This window comes from Equus caballus, chromosome 26, assembly GCF_041296265.1.
Source record: "Equus caballus isolate H_3958 breed thoroughbred chromosome 26, TB-T2T, whole genome shotgun sequence".
NCBI lineage: Eukaryota > Metazoa > Chordata > Mammalia > Perissodactyla > Equidae > Equus > Equus caballus.
Window position 1 is genome coordinate 9,404,424 of NC_091709.1, and position 16,323 is coordinate 9,420,746.

Below are 16,323 nucleotides of genomic sequence, written 5' to 3' on the forward strand. Positions count from 1 at the left end.
TGAATAGAATAGGAAGTTAAAGACTTCTCACTTATATACACACACATACATACTCATATACACACGTATGCCAAATGATTTGACACTGCGTATCAGTGGTTCTGTTTGCAAAATATCCTCTAGGAAATACGATAGGAATTGCTCTTCCATGTTGTCACCGAATTATACAACTTTTTTGATAGAACTTGTCTAACAGCTTGTTTTGTTCTGACATTTGTTATTAATGTTGAGAGTGTTTTCACAAGCTTCTCAGCAAGTGTCTTTTTTTATTACTTTGTAACAGATTTGATATTTGAACAATCTACAAGTTTGCTTCATGGTTGTCACAGGCTAGTGTACATTAGTTCAGAGGATTCCAAATGATGAAACGACACAGAAAACATAAAGGACAAATAGACATAATCACTAAGACAAGAAATGCAAAAACGTGCCTTAGTGTCCAAGTGATTGCTCTAAGGCTGGGCACCAGTGATTGATCTTGACAGGTGGCTTCATGCATCCCAGGGCTGAGTGGGCTGTGTGCGTCCCAGGTGCTTGGGACAGAAGCTGGGAACAACGGCTCATACTTGGTTTGCTTTAAGGAATGCAACTCTAGATGATGCTTCTATATTTTTGGACTCTTTTCCATCTTGATGACAAATTTTAAACTGAGATGTATCATTTTACACTTGTTCAGGAAAAATAAAATTACCTAACTAAATTCATTTACCAGACATATCAATGTGCTTTTAAAATGATGTGAAAACTGATGGTGACATACAAATATTTGACAGGCCATTGCTAGTACTGATCAGGGATGAATGGATCGCAGGCCAGAAAAACAGTCCAGATATTCATCATTGTCCTTCCTTATATGGTTCAACTGATGTTTTGAAAACATCACACTCACAGAATCTCTTGCACAGCACACACAGATTCTAATTCTGTATTCACACTAAAGTTCTGTCTACTATTTACATTATGGCGTTTTTATGATGGTGGTATTTGTTACTACTCTCACCATTTTTCAATAAGCCATTTTTGTGAACTAGGAATAAGAGTAGCAACTGTAAAATGAAAATTTAACAAACATCAAAATTAATAGGAAAGTACATTAGTGAAGACAAACACCCTGTTGACTTCATGTTCGCTGAGGTAAACTGACCAACACAGTCCTTGTCGTGTACATATGCACCTAATGACTGTACCTTAAGGACATAACACTGTCAAAAAGTTGAGATTTTAATGAAAACCCTATCTTACATTTAAAATCTACAAAATATGTGAACAATGTGCATGAAATTTGCAAAATATATAAGGAAAAAATGTTTCAGTGTGTTTTTTTCCCCTCTGGAACTGCAAAACTACCAAATTCGCCATTCTTTGAGTGACCTTGCTCAAATGCAAAAGCCAGGATTTTACCTACAGCTCAGATCAAGTGCCAAAAGATGACAATGGTTCAAGCAGTAAGAAGGGCATCAATGAGAGTCACAGAGAAGCACTTTCCAACAAAATAAACCCTTTATTAAACAGGAAATATTATTTTATACAAGTTAAAGTGAAAATAGTAATAAGAAAGTACAAGCTACTTTAGGTAGCAAGTGTTGTCCATTAAAACACCTGGTACGTAGTAAGCAGTCAAGAAATGTTTACCAAATTGAAAGAAGACATTTAAGAGAAAACACAGATACACTATTTAAAATCCACTTTTTTCTCAGTCCTGAAGTCTTGTTCTAGCATAAGGTTGCTCTCAGAATTAAAATTACGGCTTTCTCTGAGATTTGTCTTGCTGTCTAGGAGTCTATTGTTGTTCAATGGTTTTACGATTGTTCTATTACTAGTTCCCCCACTAAAGTCCCTGAGATGCTTCAATTTTCCACTGTTACCTTGTTTCTGCACTCAAAGCTCGTTTTATCAAGATGCTGTACTTCTCCAATCAGTGCAGTCAGTACAGCAAAACCACCTGTCTTTGTTAAACCAATATTTTCCATTAAACTTCCTGGAATAACTTTCAATGACCTCATGAGTAGCACCCATCCAAGGCCATGCTTCCTACAGAAAAATGCCATCCCGAATTTGCCATGTCTCCAATTTCATTCCTAAATATTTGTCAACTCCTATTGCTCAGTTTCTTTGAAGGAATTACCTATAATTGATTTTATTAACATCTTTATTTTTACTGGGGATTACTAGCAGTCTACAATTTGGCCTTCCATCAACCACTTTCCACTTTTCTTGACTAAAACATGTAAACATATTTTGAACATATGCAACAAAGCAAAAAACTTTAATAGAACAGTAGCTTCAAACAACTTCAGAATTTTTAGTGGTCAAAAAATAGGAAAATATTTTAAAGGCTTCATACTTTTCTTTTCTAGTCTAGATATGATGTGTTAATATTTTCATTCTTTTCTGTTTTTTTTTTCCCTCTGTAAGCAGAAATACACACACTAAACACAAATACTTAAAAATGTGTATTTGTTTGAAAAAAACAAAGAATGAAGTGTTTTCAATGAGCATGATTTATGAAGAAGCAAAATAATAACTTCCTGAATGAACTACAAATTACTTTAAAAAATATTCTTGAGTAGCTGGCCCAGGGGCGTAGCAGTTAGGTTCGTGTGCTCTGCTTCAGCAGCCAGGGGTTTACAGGTTCAGTTCCCGGGCACGGACCAAGCACCGCTCATCAAGCCACACTGTGGCAGCGTCCCACATAAAGGAGAGGAAGATGGGCACAGATGTTAGCTCAGCGACAGTCTTCCTCAAGCAAAAAGAGGAAGACTGGCAACAGATGTTAGCTCAGAGTCAATCTTCCTCACCAAAAAAAAAATTCTTGATTTGCTAAGAAGACAATCACAAAACCATGTAAGTTCGAAATCACAGCAGACCTTAGAAATCATCTAATCTAACTGGTTCAGTTTTATATGTGAAGAAATTGAGGATTAAGAGTTTAAACTTCTTCAAAATAAGGTAGCAGCAGCAGTCAGACTGGAAATAAAGTGCAAGAAAAACAGGCTTTGTGGCTTAAAAAGGAAATACAACCAAAAAAAAAAATGCCAGAGGAAAAAAATGTCTACAACAAAACTATGTGAACTTCAGCACATTACTTAGCTTTTGGGGCTTCAGTTTAATAAAACTTTAGTAATCCCATCTACCAAAGAGCATTGTTGACTGTATCAGAGCTCATAATCACCATTCAGGAAGGTAACTTTTGCTTTATTCATTAAACAAAGATTTACTGAGCACCTAATACATACACTAGGCGTTGTCTTTAGCAGATATATGGAGGAACATGTGACGCTTCGAACAAAAAGCAGCATTTGTTCCCTTATTTATAGCTTTAATAGACAGCTACTGAATCCCTAGTCTCTGTGGAAAGCAACGGAAATACAATGAAAGTGAAACAGTTCTAGTCCCTGCTCTCAGCTAAAATACAGCGGGGCAAAATTAATAAATTAGTAAATTAACAGTCATATCTAAAGTGCTAGGACTGAAACAAACAAGGTGCTCTGATAAACATTAAGAAGCAGCTCCACTTAGAGAGGAGAAAACAGTTAAAGCAAATCCTCAAAGATGAAAATGAAGCAGCCATGCAAAAAGCTGAGGAAACAATATTCTAGACGATGTATACAAAACTCTTGAAAAGAAAAAGTGCTTGACTTATTGAAAAAATTTCCAGTTTTTAAGCTCCATTTCAATCATAGTCCTTTCCTTTCTAAAACATACTATCAGTCTGTCTGCGACAACAAAAAAATTAAATTCTACAATTTTGGATACTTGCCAGTAAAAGCAGAGGGCTAACTAAGCACAGGATAAATACACAGACTACTTAGTAGTAGATGTTGGCTAGACCAAACAATGTGTGCAAATAAGTGGAGTCAAACCCATACGGTGACGAAAAGCAGATTATGACATCTTGACTTTATTTTGGAGGTTAACGGAACATCACTAAAAGTTCTGACCTTGGAGGATATGATGAAAGTTGTCCTTTAAGGAAATTTTAATCTGTCACAAATATGTAAGAAATACTAAAGCAAAGAAAGAAGAAATTATTGCCTAAGTCAAGGTTTAGGCAAAGAGGGTCTAATTACAGCAGCAGCTGAAAGAAAAAAACAGTACTGCAGATATGCCACATCTGGACACGGCACGAAAGTGAAGGTGTGAAACAAAGCCTACTTCTGAGGCTGCAGGCACATCAGTGTCATAAACAGAAAGGGAAGAGGACTAGAGATTGTGAGGAGACAGCGAGCTCAAGAAATCTGACATAAATTGTTACATATATATTACCCAATTACCTTTTTTCTTTTTCATAAGTAATACTGTCCTACATGAATATTCTGTATCTTTTCTCCAAGCAGTTTTAAATCACTAAATAAGCAATTTAAGAGATTTAATTACAAGAAGATACAGTATGCATCAACACTCCTACTCTGTACATAGATAAACAATATAGATTAAAGGCATCTTTCCTTTGGAAATGACAACCTTCATACTGAAGATGATTAGTCAAAAAGGATTCATCAAAAATCTACTGCATATGAGGCAATACAGTGTATTAGTTACCACATGGCTCTCGGGCTGGAAAACCTGGGTTTAAATTGAGGCTCTCCCTTTAACTCTGAAAGCTTGGGAAGTTACTCAACCCTGTTTTCCAGTAAAAGAGGGATAATAGTAACTACATCGTTTAGCTGTCCACAGGACTGAATGAGTTAATACACACAATGTGCACAGAAAAGTAACTGGCATAAAATAAGCATCCAAACCATAAATAACTATTATTTGTCCTGTGCAAGGCATTGGGGGAAAGAAGGTTGCAAAATAAGTAAGAATCACCAGATCTAGGAATTTACCATCTATTTAGCGAGGCAAAGGTGCCTTACCTTACATGTGCCAATTTGAGAACAATTAAGTGTGATACTAACCATTAATACAGTAAAAGATGAGAGATGGAAAAGATTAATGCAAAGTATGAAACCAAATGCTTCAAGAAAAAAGGCTTTCCTGAGTAGCTATTGGTTTTATTTTTTGTTCAGAAAACATCAGATCAGACAATTAACACAACTGGTAACAGGCAGCAGGCATTTCTTCGATCCTTAAATTCATTAATTTAAATGTAACTAATTTCATACTGGAGATTTAGGGTATCTAAAAAGTGAAGATGAAAGCTGCCAACCAAAGAACCCTTAAAAAGCGACTCACCAAAAAGGGCAACGAGATCTGGCAGTCCCGGTGGGAGGAGAAATTAAGAGATACCAAATCCAGGCCAGTGATTCTTTATAACATTTCATGACTAATACAAGTAATTCTGGAATTTCTGGTTTAATATTTTGGGATACATTATAACTCACAGTAAATATCACACTAAATTTTATTATTAAAGCTTTACTGAAAGACTAGTGGAAAGGTTCCAAACTAGAAAAAATAAAGCTAAAAGTATTTAGTGCACTCTGATACAGTTCTGCAATAGTTTCCTCCCAACTCTAAATAAAGTGGTCTGTCAAAAATCCTGCATTCTGTATTGATAAAATCTCTATGGCTTAGATAGAGCCATAAAGCTATTTAAAATTTCACTTAAATGTTCGTTTTTCTGACCATATAATAGGATCTAACCGAATCCTTCTGCAAAGGGCCTAAAGTAGTTCTCACTTTAAGAAATCTAAACCCAGAGACTGAGACTTGAATTGAACATAAGAAGTTTAGGTAAATAACCTATTGATCTATTATTTCATCTTGTGCTTGATTCAGTGACTTACAAATTGTAGATGCTCAATAAATACACGCCAAATAAAAGTGAAGAGAACCCAGACCCGGGAAGTCTGTTTCCCAGCACCGTAGCTGTGCTGCCTGCAGTCCAGCTGGCTATAGACAAAGGGCGCAAGCAGGGCTGAGGGTGAGAGGCGGTGAGAGGGAGCGGTGTAAAGTGAGATCATCACACACACAGGTCTTTCAGAGGAAATGTTCATATTTTAAAATCTTTCATCAGAATTAGTCCTCTACAAGCATTACCAAATAAACATCTTCTTAGGGTAAAGTTTTTGTAATGGTTTTGAGAATATTTTTTAAAATATTTTTTCTTTTCACATTTTTATCATTTTCTCCAACGCATGTTCACTGTTCTTCATTAAATTTATCTTGTCAAAATAACATGAATTCTGAATTACTACTGTTATGTTTCACTTGACAGTACTGCTGTAGATTTTAATATCGGATATCTTTTGCAAAACAAAATTCACAAGTTAACAACCACAATAAACTAACAGATTTCCTAGATTATCCTTTAATTCATAAGAAAGATTTAGTCCTCCAGCTTAGGGACTCTGCCAAGGGGACAGAATTTTGCAAAAATACTTTTAACGTTCTAACACAGTAGAGTAGTAAGCTAGGGGAAATGTAAGTATGACGGCAGGATGTCAACATAGCTGAGGAGTCCCACTGGACTCGCAGATGTGCTTTAGGGAAGACTGTGGATTCACTGAAATATACAAAAATTGTACTATTACACACAAACTTTTTTTTCTGGGGAGAATAGAGCTCTCATTTCTCAAAAGGTCAATGACTACCCCCACAACCCAAATTAACCACCAGTGAAAAAGAGGCATCTAAATTTGTGAAAACAGACGCTAAGAAAAACGTTAAGGCATGGTTTTCACTCATTTTATGATCTACTTCACCATTAGAGCCATTTTGTTGAAACACAATGTTTCTGATTATCTTTTTCTTTTCCTTAAATCCTTGTCTGGCACTATTACAATTTCTTCCTGGGCCTAGGTAATTAGCCTTCCTTTAGCATAAAAATGTTACCTTTCTGAAAACCCAGGAACATTTTCCTATGTTTTTAATTTGCAAGTTGATTTAATAAATTAGAGATAGCTTTTTTCCTATTATTTGGTATTTTAGTTAATAAGACACATCAAATGCTTTTTGGCATTCTTAATAAAACATCCCAATGTAACTATTACTTTAAGATTTTTTTCATTTTAACAAAAAAGGGTAATCGCGGTATAACGTTATGAGGCTACAAATTAGCCTAGAGTAATAAAGTCCAAATGCCCCCATGGTCTACCAGATTACCATAAACTGTGTGTAGAGTGTTGCATTCTTTACTACTTGACTCCAGACTTTCCAAATACCAGCCAAGAGTAATGAAGCAAAGGGACACAAAGCTGGGGTCTCTGCCATGCCCTAACACACACAGCAGTGGGCACGGTAAAGAGCTCATTCTGCACCGTGCTTCCAGACCGTCTCAAGCTTTAATCTTCCTGAACAAACTTCAATTCCTTTAGGTCTTCCTTCTCTGAACAGGGAAGTCTATCCCTCCCCTATAATGGTTTCCAGGTAGTCTTAGGGCGCGCTAGTATATCCCATTGTGACCTCGGGCTTTTGAAATTCAGTAAATTCTAAAGAAAAGTTAAAATTTTCCCCAAATCTGACTGAGTTTTGGGCCTAAAGGTTTCCATGTATCCACATATGAAATTCAACCAGACGATATGATCAAAACACCACCACTGATGAGAAGAACCAAAGACCAAATCTAGACGCAGGAAAGTCTTTTATACAGTATGTAAGCTGCTTCTGCTCATTCATTCACCCATTCAGTTAAACATCAGACCTACTGTGTGCCCAGCTGTGGAGACGCAAAGGAAATAAAACATAGCTCGGATCCTTAACAGACTTAGCCTATCAGGCCAATTTCAAATTTTTGGGGCAATTGGAGCAGCATGCAGAGACTGCAGCCTTACTTGAACATTACACAAATTCAAAAACTTAATCCTCGAGACAGCCAGAGGCACTTCCTGCCCATCCTGAGTAGGATTTCTGCAGTACTTGACATCAGCAGCACAAAGAAAACAGATGGGAATGTTTTTAATTTTATCCTTTACTTAGGATATTTATCAATTACATGTTATAATGACACTTCAAACTTAAGAAAAAGATAACTTGGCTTTAAATCTAAACAATACACTATTCTTACAGCAGACAAAAGGGATTTCCCTCCTTCATTAAGTTCTTATTTAAGGACATGCCAGTTTGTAGTCCTCATAAGAGGCATGGCATTAAAAAAACAAAAAAGATGAGTTTTCTCCTGTTTCCAAATTCTTGTCAGTCACCCTAGATAATCACGAGTAGAGTGAAAGGAAAAAATTAATATGTACAGAACACCATCTCGACATCTCCCAGTTGAATGTTTTTCCAAATGGCATTTTTGTAAATTAAAATTATTAACTAAATCCAAGATCAGCAAGCAGCTGCTAGGTGATGAAGAATTTAAACTTTAAAGCAACTATGTAATTAATCGGGGAACTTAACCTTGTAACTCAAACCTAGTAAAACAAACTAAAGGTGAAAAGGATCCTAATAATTTTAATTTATGATGTGGGAGTATATCTCTATCTATATAGGTGTTTATGCCCACATTATAAATTTGTGGGGGTTTTTTGGGTCACCTCTTCCAAGACCAATCAAGAGGAAAGACAGTAACATACAAAAGTTGGGATCTGGGGACACCTTCTTAAAGATTTCAGCAGTATGTTTCTTTCATACGGTATTACAACAAATGCTCTACAGAACTGTGAGCTGAGGCCTTTGATATGAATGAGACCTGTCTTGAGAAGAGCACTCATCATTGCCCAAAACAGTTCAGAAATGTTACAGATTATAAGATTTTTGGCTTGGATTACAGTAGATAACTTTGAAAAATGTCCTTCAAATATTTAAAAAGGCAAAGTATATTTTTCTCCACCTGCTAAATTATTGAACTTTTTGCATAAGAACGTCATTCAAGTTTCTAAAATGAGAAATGAGTTTACATTTAACATCTCTAAAATATGTACCTTTTTTTTTTTAACAATACTGCCATGAGACATATTTGTAAAATTATCCAGACTTAGATAAAAGTAAATGAGAAATTTAAAAAGGGGAAGCCTTGAACACTATTAATTCTTTCCCATATGAAAAATACAGACATTGGCAGAATATTCATGAAATAAAATGAAACATCACCTGGTCTCTAAGGCACGCCGTTAGTTCTAACGCCTACAGTGGGATTTATTTGATGAACCGCGTTAAGCTTTCAGAACATGTGCTGCCGCTCAGGTAGAGGCAGCTATTCACACGTCAGTGTAGCCAAGAAAGGCATTTCAACTCATCTGCAATCACTCAGACGTTACTGATGCAGTATTTGGAAGAGTTCTGCATGGCAGAGTTTTTCAGACTGGCATACGGTGCTCAGTGTTTTAGAGGGTTAGGTAAACTCAGCTCTCTTTTGTTCAACACTGCCTCATTTCCACTGCATACAGCTTGGTCTCTAGTTCCATTATCCAATGCCTGCCTTACATCAAGCCGTATACTTCGCTGGTACCACATAAAGTGATTACATTATGAAAGGCCTCTAGATCACTTGGTTCAAATGTAATAGCTGGTTCCATTAATTTTCCAGGAGCAAGGGAACCCTCTCCAATAATTCTCAGGTTGATAAATTTGATTTTCCAAGTATTCTCCACAAAAGGACAGCGGATAAGTCCAAAAATTTGTTCAAAAATGCCCAAACAAGAGTTCCCTCGGTGAACAGTCCCAGCAACTCCAACCATAACGAGACCATGGGGAGAAGAGGCACATTTCAGTCCACGGGAATCCAGGTTGGGACTGAGAAAAAGATATTCTTCTTTCACTAGTGACAGCAGACGAAGGCTCACAATGTCTGCTCCATGGTAGTCTATCACATTTTGTTCAGAAGTCTTGTAATAAAACCTAAGCTTGACATCATGCCAGAAGTGCTGTGGCCCCCATTCATCTTGAGGAGGTCCCAGAAAAGGATTCTGAGAATTAAGAAGTTGAAAGAACCAGTGACAGAATTCTTCTCCTAATCGATGAAAATCAACTTTTTCAGCTTTTTTATCTTCTTTTTCCTGCTGATTAAGATAAAGAAAGTAAATATAAAATAAAACCAAGGTTAATTCTTGTACCTCTTTTTCTATCTAGCCTGTTTCAGAGCTAAGTTTTAAGGTACTGATTATAGCAGAAAGGAAATGAAAACATGTGAGCTCAGTGAGTCCATCATGTATAGTAAATTTTCTTTACAAAAAGGGGAAAAATCATTTTAGGATTTCCCAGCTTAAACACCTGAAAATTCAGCTAAGAAATTAAGATTTAACAAAGCCTCTTAAAATAGCATAAACAGTCAATAATAATGATTATATAAGCATTTTCTCTTGATCACATGTGGCAGTGGTTTCACAGATATATATCTGTCAAAACCTTCAAACTGTATGCTTTACATGGATACATTTTGTTGCACATAAATTATATCACAATAAAGTGGATAAATAAATTAGCATTTTCACTGTCTTTAAACAGATACTTCTAATATGATTGAAATAGGTCATATTCTATGATTGGGATTAATTTTATAATATTATTTTTCTGTTTTTCAAAAGAAATGTTATTGCAAAAATGTATCTGCTAGGCTAGATTTCATTCATCTCTGTATTCCAGAACACAGTACCTCGTTTAGATGGTAAGGGATCTTGTATTTACTGAGCACATGCTATTGAATATACTGGGCACTGTGCTTGACACTTAAATACTATTTCCTTGTACCTTCACAAGCCTTATGACAGATATTATCATTATGCCCATTTTACAAAGAAAACAAAGCTCAGAGAAGTCAAGTTACTTGCTCAAGTTCACACCTAGCATAATGGCAGATTTGAAGTCACATCTGTCTGATTTCAAAGTCAATGTTCTTTTCAGTACATTAAGCAAACTTCTGGAGGACATTTTCCTAATGTAAAGGCAAATATCTCTCACTATAAAACCTCATTAATTCAAAGTATGTGGTACGTAGTTTAAAACTCCGCAAATTACAGGTTCATTCGATCAACATTTAAATATTCAGGCAATACCTAAAATGTACACTAAAGATACAAAGAAACAGGAATAGCCAATGTCAGCCAGAGGAAATTACAACAGGGTTTTTTCCAGCTAAAAAAAAATCAAATGTAAAAACATTTAAGTTTCTTTCATGGGATTTTTGCAATTTAATACCAAAGAAAGTCTCCAAAGTAAGAAAGGGCTTATGATAGCACTCTTTTAAAGTGCAAAAAACATTACAGAGAACTAGAGGCTAAATTAAAATTAAATTGATCTTGCAGCTTATCTACTCTGTTTAAAAATCCAATGGTCCTTATTCGATAAAGAGAAAAATATTGTTTTCTCACAAATCAATAGATTACGTATACATTACTAAATGCCAGAAATATTTTGTCTCTTAGGTGCTTTAGTAGTCTTCCTTTAGGTTGCAAAAGATATGAAGTAAAGCTAAAATTAGAAAACACAAGTAAAATATTATTATTAACCAAGCTATCCCAGGTCTAGGATTATCTAAAGAGTTTCAGACAGAACTACGTTCAGGATGTAACTACAGCATCTATTTTACCTGCTGAAAGACTCTAACATTCTCCGTCTTTACTGGCTCTGGAGTTTCCTTCAATTTCAGTTGTAATTGCTTTTTCCAGTAATCCTTTGCATGCTGAATAAGGTTGTGTTTTTCAGTAGCTGGAGGTATAATAACCCCCTGTGCTGCCAAGTACTTAAAGATGACTTCTCGGTGGACTTTTCTACGCCTCAAAAGTTCTTCTGCACTTTGACTGTACACTAATATTGCACGAATGGCATCTAGAAGGAAATTGTAAAGATTAATAGACAATCACGAGCCACTTTGTAAATCTGTCCAGGGTCAGCAGAAACTGCATCAAATAATATTTATAAACTCTTGTTACGGCATTGGTGCTTCTGCACGACGTGTTTAAATACCAGAAAGTGGGTTGTCAGGTTTTGGGTCTAAAAAAAAATTCTTTATGCTTTAAAATTCCCTACCTAACATTTCCTCTTTCTTTTGCTTCTCATAAGGAACAGTGAAATTCAAGCATTTTCTTTTAAAGAAGTGTGTTTTAAGAAAAAAATTAAGCCAGAGGAAAAAAATTACTTTTCTAGTCAGGTCAGTGGATCTAAATTCATTTACAATCCCTAAAAATAGGTGAAATGACAATATTTTAGATGTGCAAGGGCTTTCAGTTCAATCTCCTCACTCTACAGACAATGAAAAGTCAAGGATACACCAAGAACTGGCAGAACCAAGACTTGTATTCTCTTTTCAATTAAAAAAATTTTACATTACACAACAAAGATTATTTTTAACATGCGTGAAGTACAGAGAATGGCGATAAAATGAACTCCCATATGAACACCTCGGAGCTTAAGACGCAGGAAATTCCTGTACCTCTGGGGCCTCATATCGCCCGTCCCTCCTGCCCAGTCCCTCTCGCCCCTCACCCACCCCTCGCAGGGCGCTGGGCGCTGCAACCCCGAGCGCGCCGCGGCAGCCCTGCTTTTCCGCGCGGACGCACAGCACGGCTGCGGCCCCCACACGGGGCAGCCTGGGCTCTTCCGAGCGTTCTGCAAGTTCAAGGCATCAATCCGCCGTCTCGAGTAACCAGCTGTTCACGCAGCGCTGCTTGGAGGTCAGTCTACGTGGATATACACAGCTCGAGTTCATGCGTTTCCCCTGTTGTACCAGTTTATCACACGACCAGACCCCAGGCTGCTCATCCGGCTGTTGACAGGATGTGTGTGTGAGGCCCGGGGAGGGCGGGCAGACCGGGGACTGCGGAGCAGGGCGGGGAGGCCGGGGAGGGCGGGGAGGCCGGGGACGGCGGAGTGGGGCGGGGAGGCCAGGGAGGCCGGGGACAGCGGAGAGGCCAGGGAGGTCCGGGAGACAAGGGACGGCGGAGAGAGCGGCCGTACCTTGGCGGTCGTCAGGCTGCACCAAGCGGTTGGTGACGGTGTCGCACAGGGCCGTGATCTCGTCGTTGTCCAGGAGGCCGAGCAGGTTACGACAGCCCTCCATCTCCGGGTAGCTGAGCCCCGACATCTCGAAGCCCGGGCGGCGGGAGAGGACGACGCCAACAACGTCGCCCCCAGGCCCGCCGGCCGGCGCCTCGGCAACAGACACCGGAAGTGCCTGCTGGTGTTCGCCGCCAGGGGCCTCGGCTATTCCGGAGCCACGCCGGAAGTGGTCGCCAGTGAGGTCACGCAGGAACGCGGCGCCGCGCACGGCCTGCCGGGCTGCCGGGACAGAGAGGCGTCGCGCGCGCCCCGCTTTCGGCAGCGCCGCGTCCGCGCTGAGGCGCCGCCTGGCGTAGCGGAGTGCGGGCGTCGGGAGCCTGTCCTGCGGCGGGCCGCCCCGGAGGCTGCGCGGGCCAGGGAGTGCCGGCGGGCTCCCGCGACGCCGGCGGCCCACGGCACAGGCCGCGTCCCCGCCCTGCGCGCTGGCTCCCCGCGGAGCGCCCCGAGGGACACCGGCCGCGCTCCGACTGCGCCGTCCCGCCCGCCCTGCGCGGGGGCCTCGGGGCCCGTAGGCTGCCGGGCCGCCCTGTGCTCCCGTGCCCACGGGCGAGCGCCACCGTCCGTCCCCGGCCTCCGTCGGGGAGGCTCGGCGGAGACGCCCACGGGCCCTCGTCGGGCCGGCGCCGGGGAAGCCCGGGCGCCGCCGCGGGCCTGTGGCCGGAGGGCGACAGCCGACAGGGCCGCAGCGGGGACCCGCCGGCGGCGCGTTGTCGCTTGCCTGTCTCCTCCCGTGTTCCCGCCATATTAGACTCGTTAACATTTCATTAGGGTATTGCCAGTTAGTGGCTGAAAAGTACACATCTGCAAATCCAGGTGAGCGTATAACATCTTAAAAATATGACAGCTAAACGCCAGTCATAAAGTGCGCTGTAAGCATAGTCTTTAAAACAAGGCGTTCAAAACGTGGTTAAGCTAATTTGCCAGTGGATGTTACGTGGGGTTTCGTTTACTCAATAGATAGCAGTTTTTCGTTAAACATTAACGAGTGCCCACTATGCTAAGGATTGAAGATTAGAGAAACGGCACACACCCTCCTCCAGGGAGCTTTAGGAGTGTTGTAAGTAAAGAAATGACACGTAAATGCTCATATTGGGCGTGAGACGACAAGGAAGGCATGCCCAACTTCGTCTTTCATTCATTTAAAAAAAAATGTATTGATTGAGCACCTAAGAGTTGCCAGGCACTGTTGTGATGCTGGGAACAAATGCAGGTCCTTTGGAGCTTGCTTTCTAGTGGGAGGAGAGACAATAGACATGTGAGGGACGACAGACTAGGCCGGGAGATGCTGTGGGGAACCCCAAAGGAGGGGTCTGGGGAGGATGCTGCTCCTTTATACAGGCTGTCAGGAAAGGCTTCCCTCGGTGACACTAAGGGACGGAGCGAAGGGAGAGAGGGAAGCGCAGGAGTGCAGGAGGAGGCCGCAGGGGCTCTGCGGGAGGCGCGCGCAGTGAGGGCGGAGCTGCGGTCGAGGCTGACGTGGAGCAGAGTTCCCGGCTGCGGCGCCGCTGGCACTTGGTGCGGCGCAGTTCTTTGTTGTTCGGCCTGTCCTGTGCATTGTAGGATGCTCACAGCATCCCTGGCCGCTAGCCAGTGGATGCCAGTAGCACCTCCTCCCCCAGGTTGTGTCTACCAAAAGCATATCCAATTTGCCAAATGTCCGCTGGGTGGCAAAGCCACCCCCGGTTGCGAACCACTAACAGAGAACCACCTGTCCAAAAATGCTGTCTGAGACGATGAAAATGTTCTGTATCTGTGCTGTCCACTCCAGTCACCATCGCCACATGTGGCTATTGAGCTCTTCTAATGTGGCTAATACAACTGACGAACTGAATTTTAAGTTGTATTTGAATTTTAATAGCCACATGTGGGTAGTGGCTGCTGTATTGGATAGTGCAGATCTAGAGCCTTCCGGGCCATTATCAAGCCTTGACTTTTATCTTTTACCTCTCTGTCTTCATTTTGTGTTATTTCTCAGTCTCTCACACCGGACTAGTCTCCGTGGCCCCCTCACTATGTGTTCAGGAAACTTGCCATGCAGGTCCCTGCCTCGGAGCCTTTGCTCGTGCTGTTCCTGCCTGGCACACTCTTCCCTCGGATGTCTGAATGGCTCTTTCCCTTCCTCACTCACGTTCCTGCTCAAAGATCACCTGTGACAGAGGCCTTGCCTCCTCGCCCTGTTGCGTCGCCACCAGCGATGCCTTCTTACTTCCGCCTCCCCCTCACTTACTGTTCTCCAGCACTTACTGCATACTCTGTGTGTGCTGCCTGTCAGTAACATGTGAGTTCTGTGAGCCAGGGAGTTTCATCTGTTTTGGTTTTTTTTCTTCATTGCCTCTCACAGAACCTGGTCCACGGTCGGTGTGCAATGAATATTTGTTGAATAAATGAATGAGTTGTAAAGCCATTGGAGGATTTTCAGCTGAGGAACGGCATTCTCGGAATTGCTTCAGACAGGATGGTTTTGGCTGCTGGTGTGAAGAGCAGACTGCAGCAGGCCAAGGGGAGAGGCAGGGAGCCTGATCTGGAGACTGCTACAACAGGCCAGGCGAGAGGGGAGAGGGCCTGAGTTCAAGTAGAGGGCACCGTAACAAGTCAGCGGTGACTGCAGGGTTGGGTGTGGGCAGCTGGAGCTGCTCTTTACTGAGAGAAGACTGGGAGAAGTAGGTTTCAATGGAGAAATCTGGAGTTATCAAGAGGTATCAGGCTTTCCGGAGAAAGTGGTGATGCCGAAGAAAGATTAAGCAAAGAATGAGGGGTGGGGCAGAGGGTGAAGAATACAGATAAAGGGAACAGCAGTGAAAAACGCATGGAACAAAACAGCATGGCTCTTTTTGGCTGGAGCCAAAGACAGTACAGGAGCTATAAGGTGAAGAAAAATTCAGTAAAATCCTAACAGGAAGGGCTCAGCAGCAGGCCCTTCACAGACTTCATTCTTACAACCATGCAAGAACAGGTGGCTGCTTGTAACAGGTGAGGAAGTCTGACTGAGCTCACCTCAGGGGTGCACTTAATTGCTTAAGGCTCCACAACCATAAAATTATCATGCTGGAATTTGAATACAACTCTTTGAGCTGTTTCCATTAAATCAAGTTCTGGTAGTTTCACTTAATACTTTTTTTTTTTTTTTTGAGGAAGGTTAGCCCTGAGCTAACATCTGCCACCAATCCTCCTCTTTTTGCTGAGGAAGACTGGCCCTGAGCTAACATCCGTGCCCATCTTCCTCTACTTTATATGTGGGACGCCTGCCAGTGGAGGGCTTGCCAAGCAGTACCATTTTCGCACCCAGGATCCGCACCAGTGAGCCCCTGGCCGAAGCAGAACATGCGAACTTAACCACTGCACCACGGGGCTGGCCCTCTGAATACTTAAGAAAAAAAATTTCCCTAGATTAGAGTGGTTTGGGGCCTTAGATCTTACTATTAAAATATCCATTCACCCAAG

At 41.2% G+C, this 16,323-nt stretch overlaps 1 protein-coding gene and 1 non-coding gene across 2 annotated transcripts; both read right to left on the reverse strand.

The window, feature by feature from the left end:
• Positions 1-1,481: 1,481 nt before the first annotated feature.
• Positions 1,482-13,227, reverse strand: C26H3orf38 (chromosome 26 C3orf38 homolog). Its single transcript, XM_070252152.1, has 3 exons — positions 12,781-13,227; positions 11,414-11,652; positions 1,482-9,887 (listed from the first exon to the last, which is right to left on the reverse strand). Exons 1-3 carry the CDS (start codon positions 12,905-12,907, stop codon positions 9,309-9,311), a joined length of 945 nt encoding a protein of 314 aa, XP_070108253.1. The 5' UTR covers positions 12,908-13,227; the 3' UTR covers positions 1,482-9,308.
• Positions 4,533-4,669, reverse strand: MIR9030 (microRNA mir-9030). The gene has a single exon (NR_128044.1). It is a non-coding gene; the product is annotated as a microRNA mir-9030 (primary transcript).
• Positions 13,228-16,323: the final 3,096 nt, after the last annotated feature.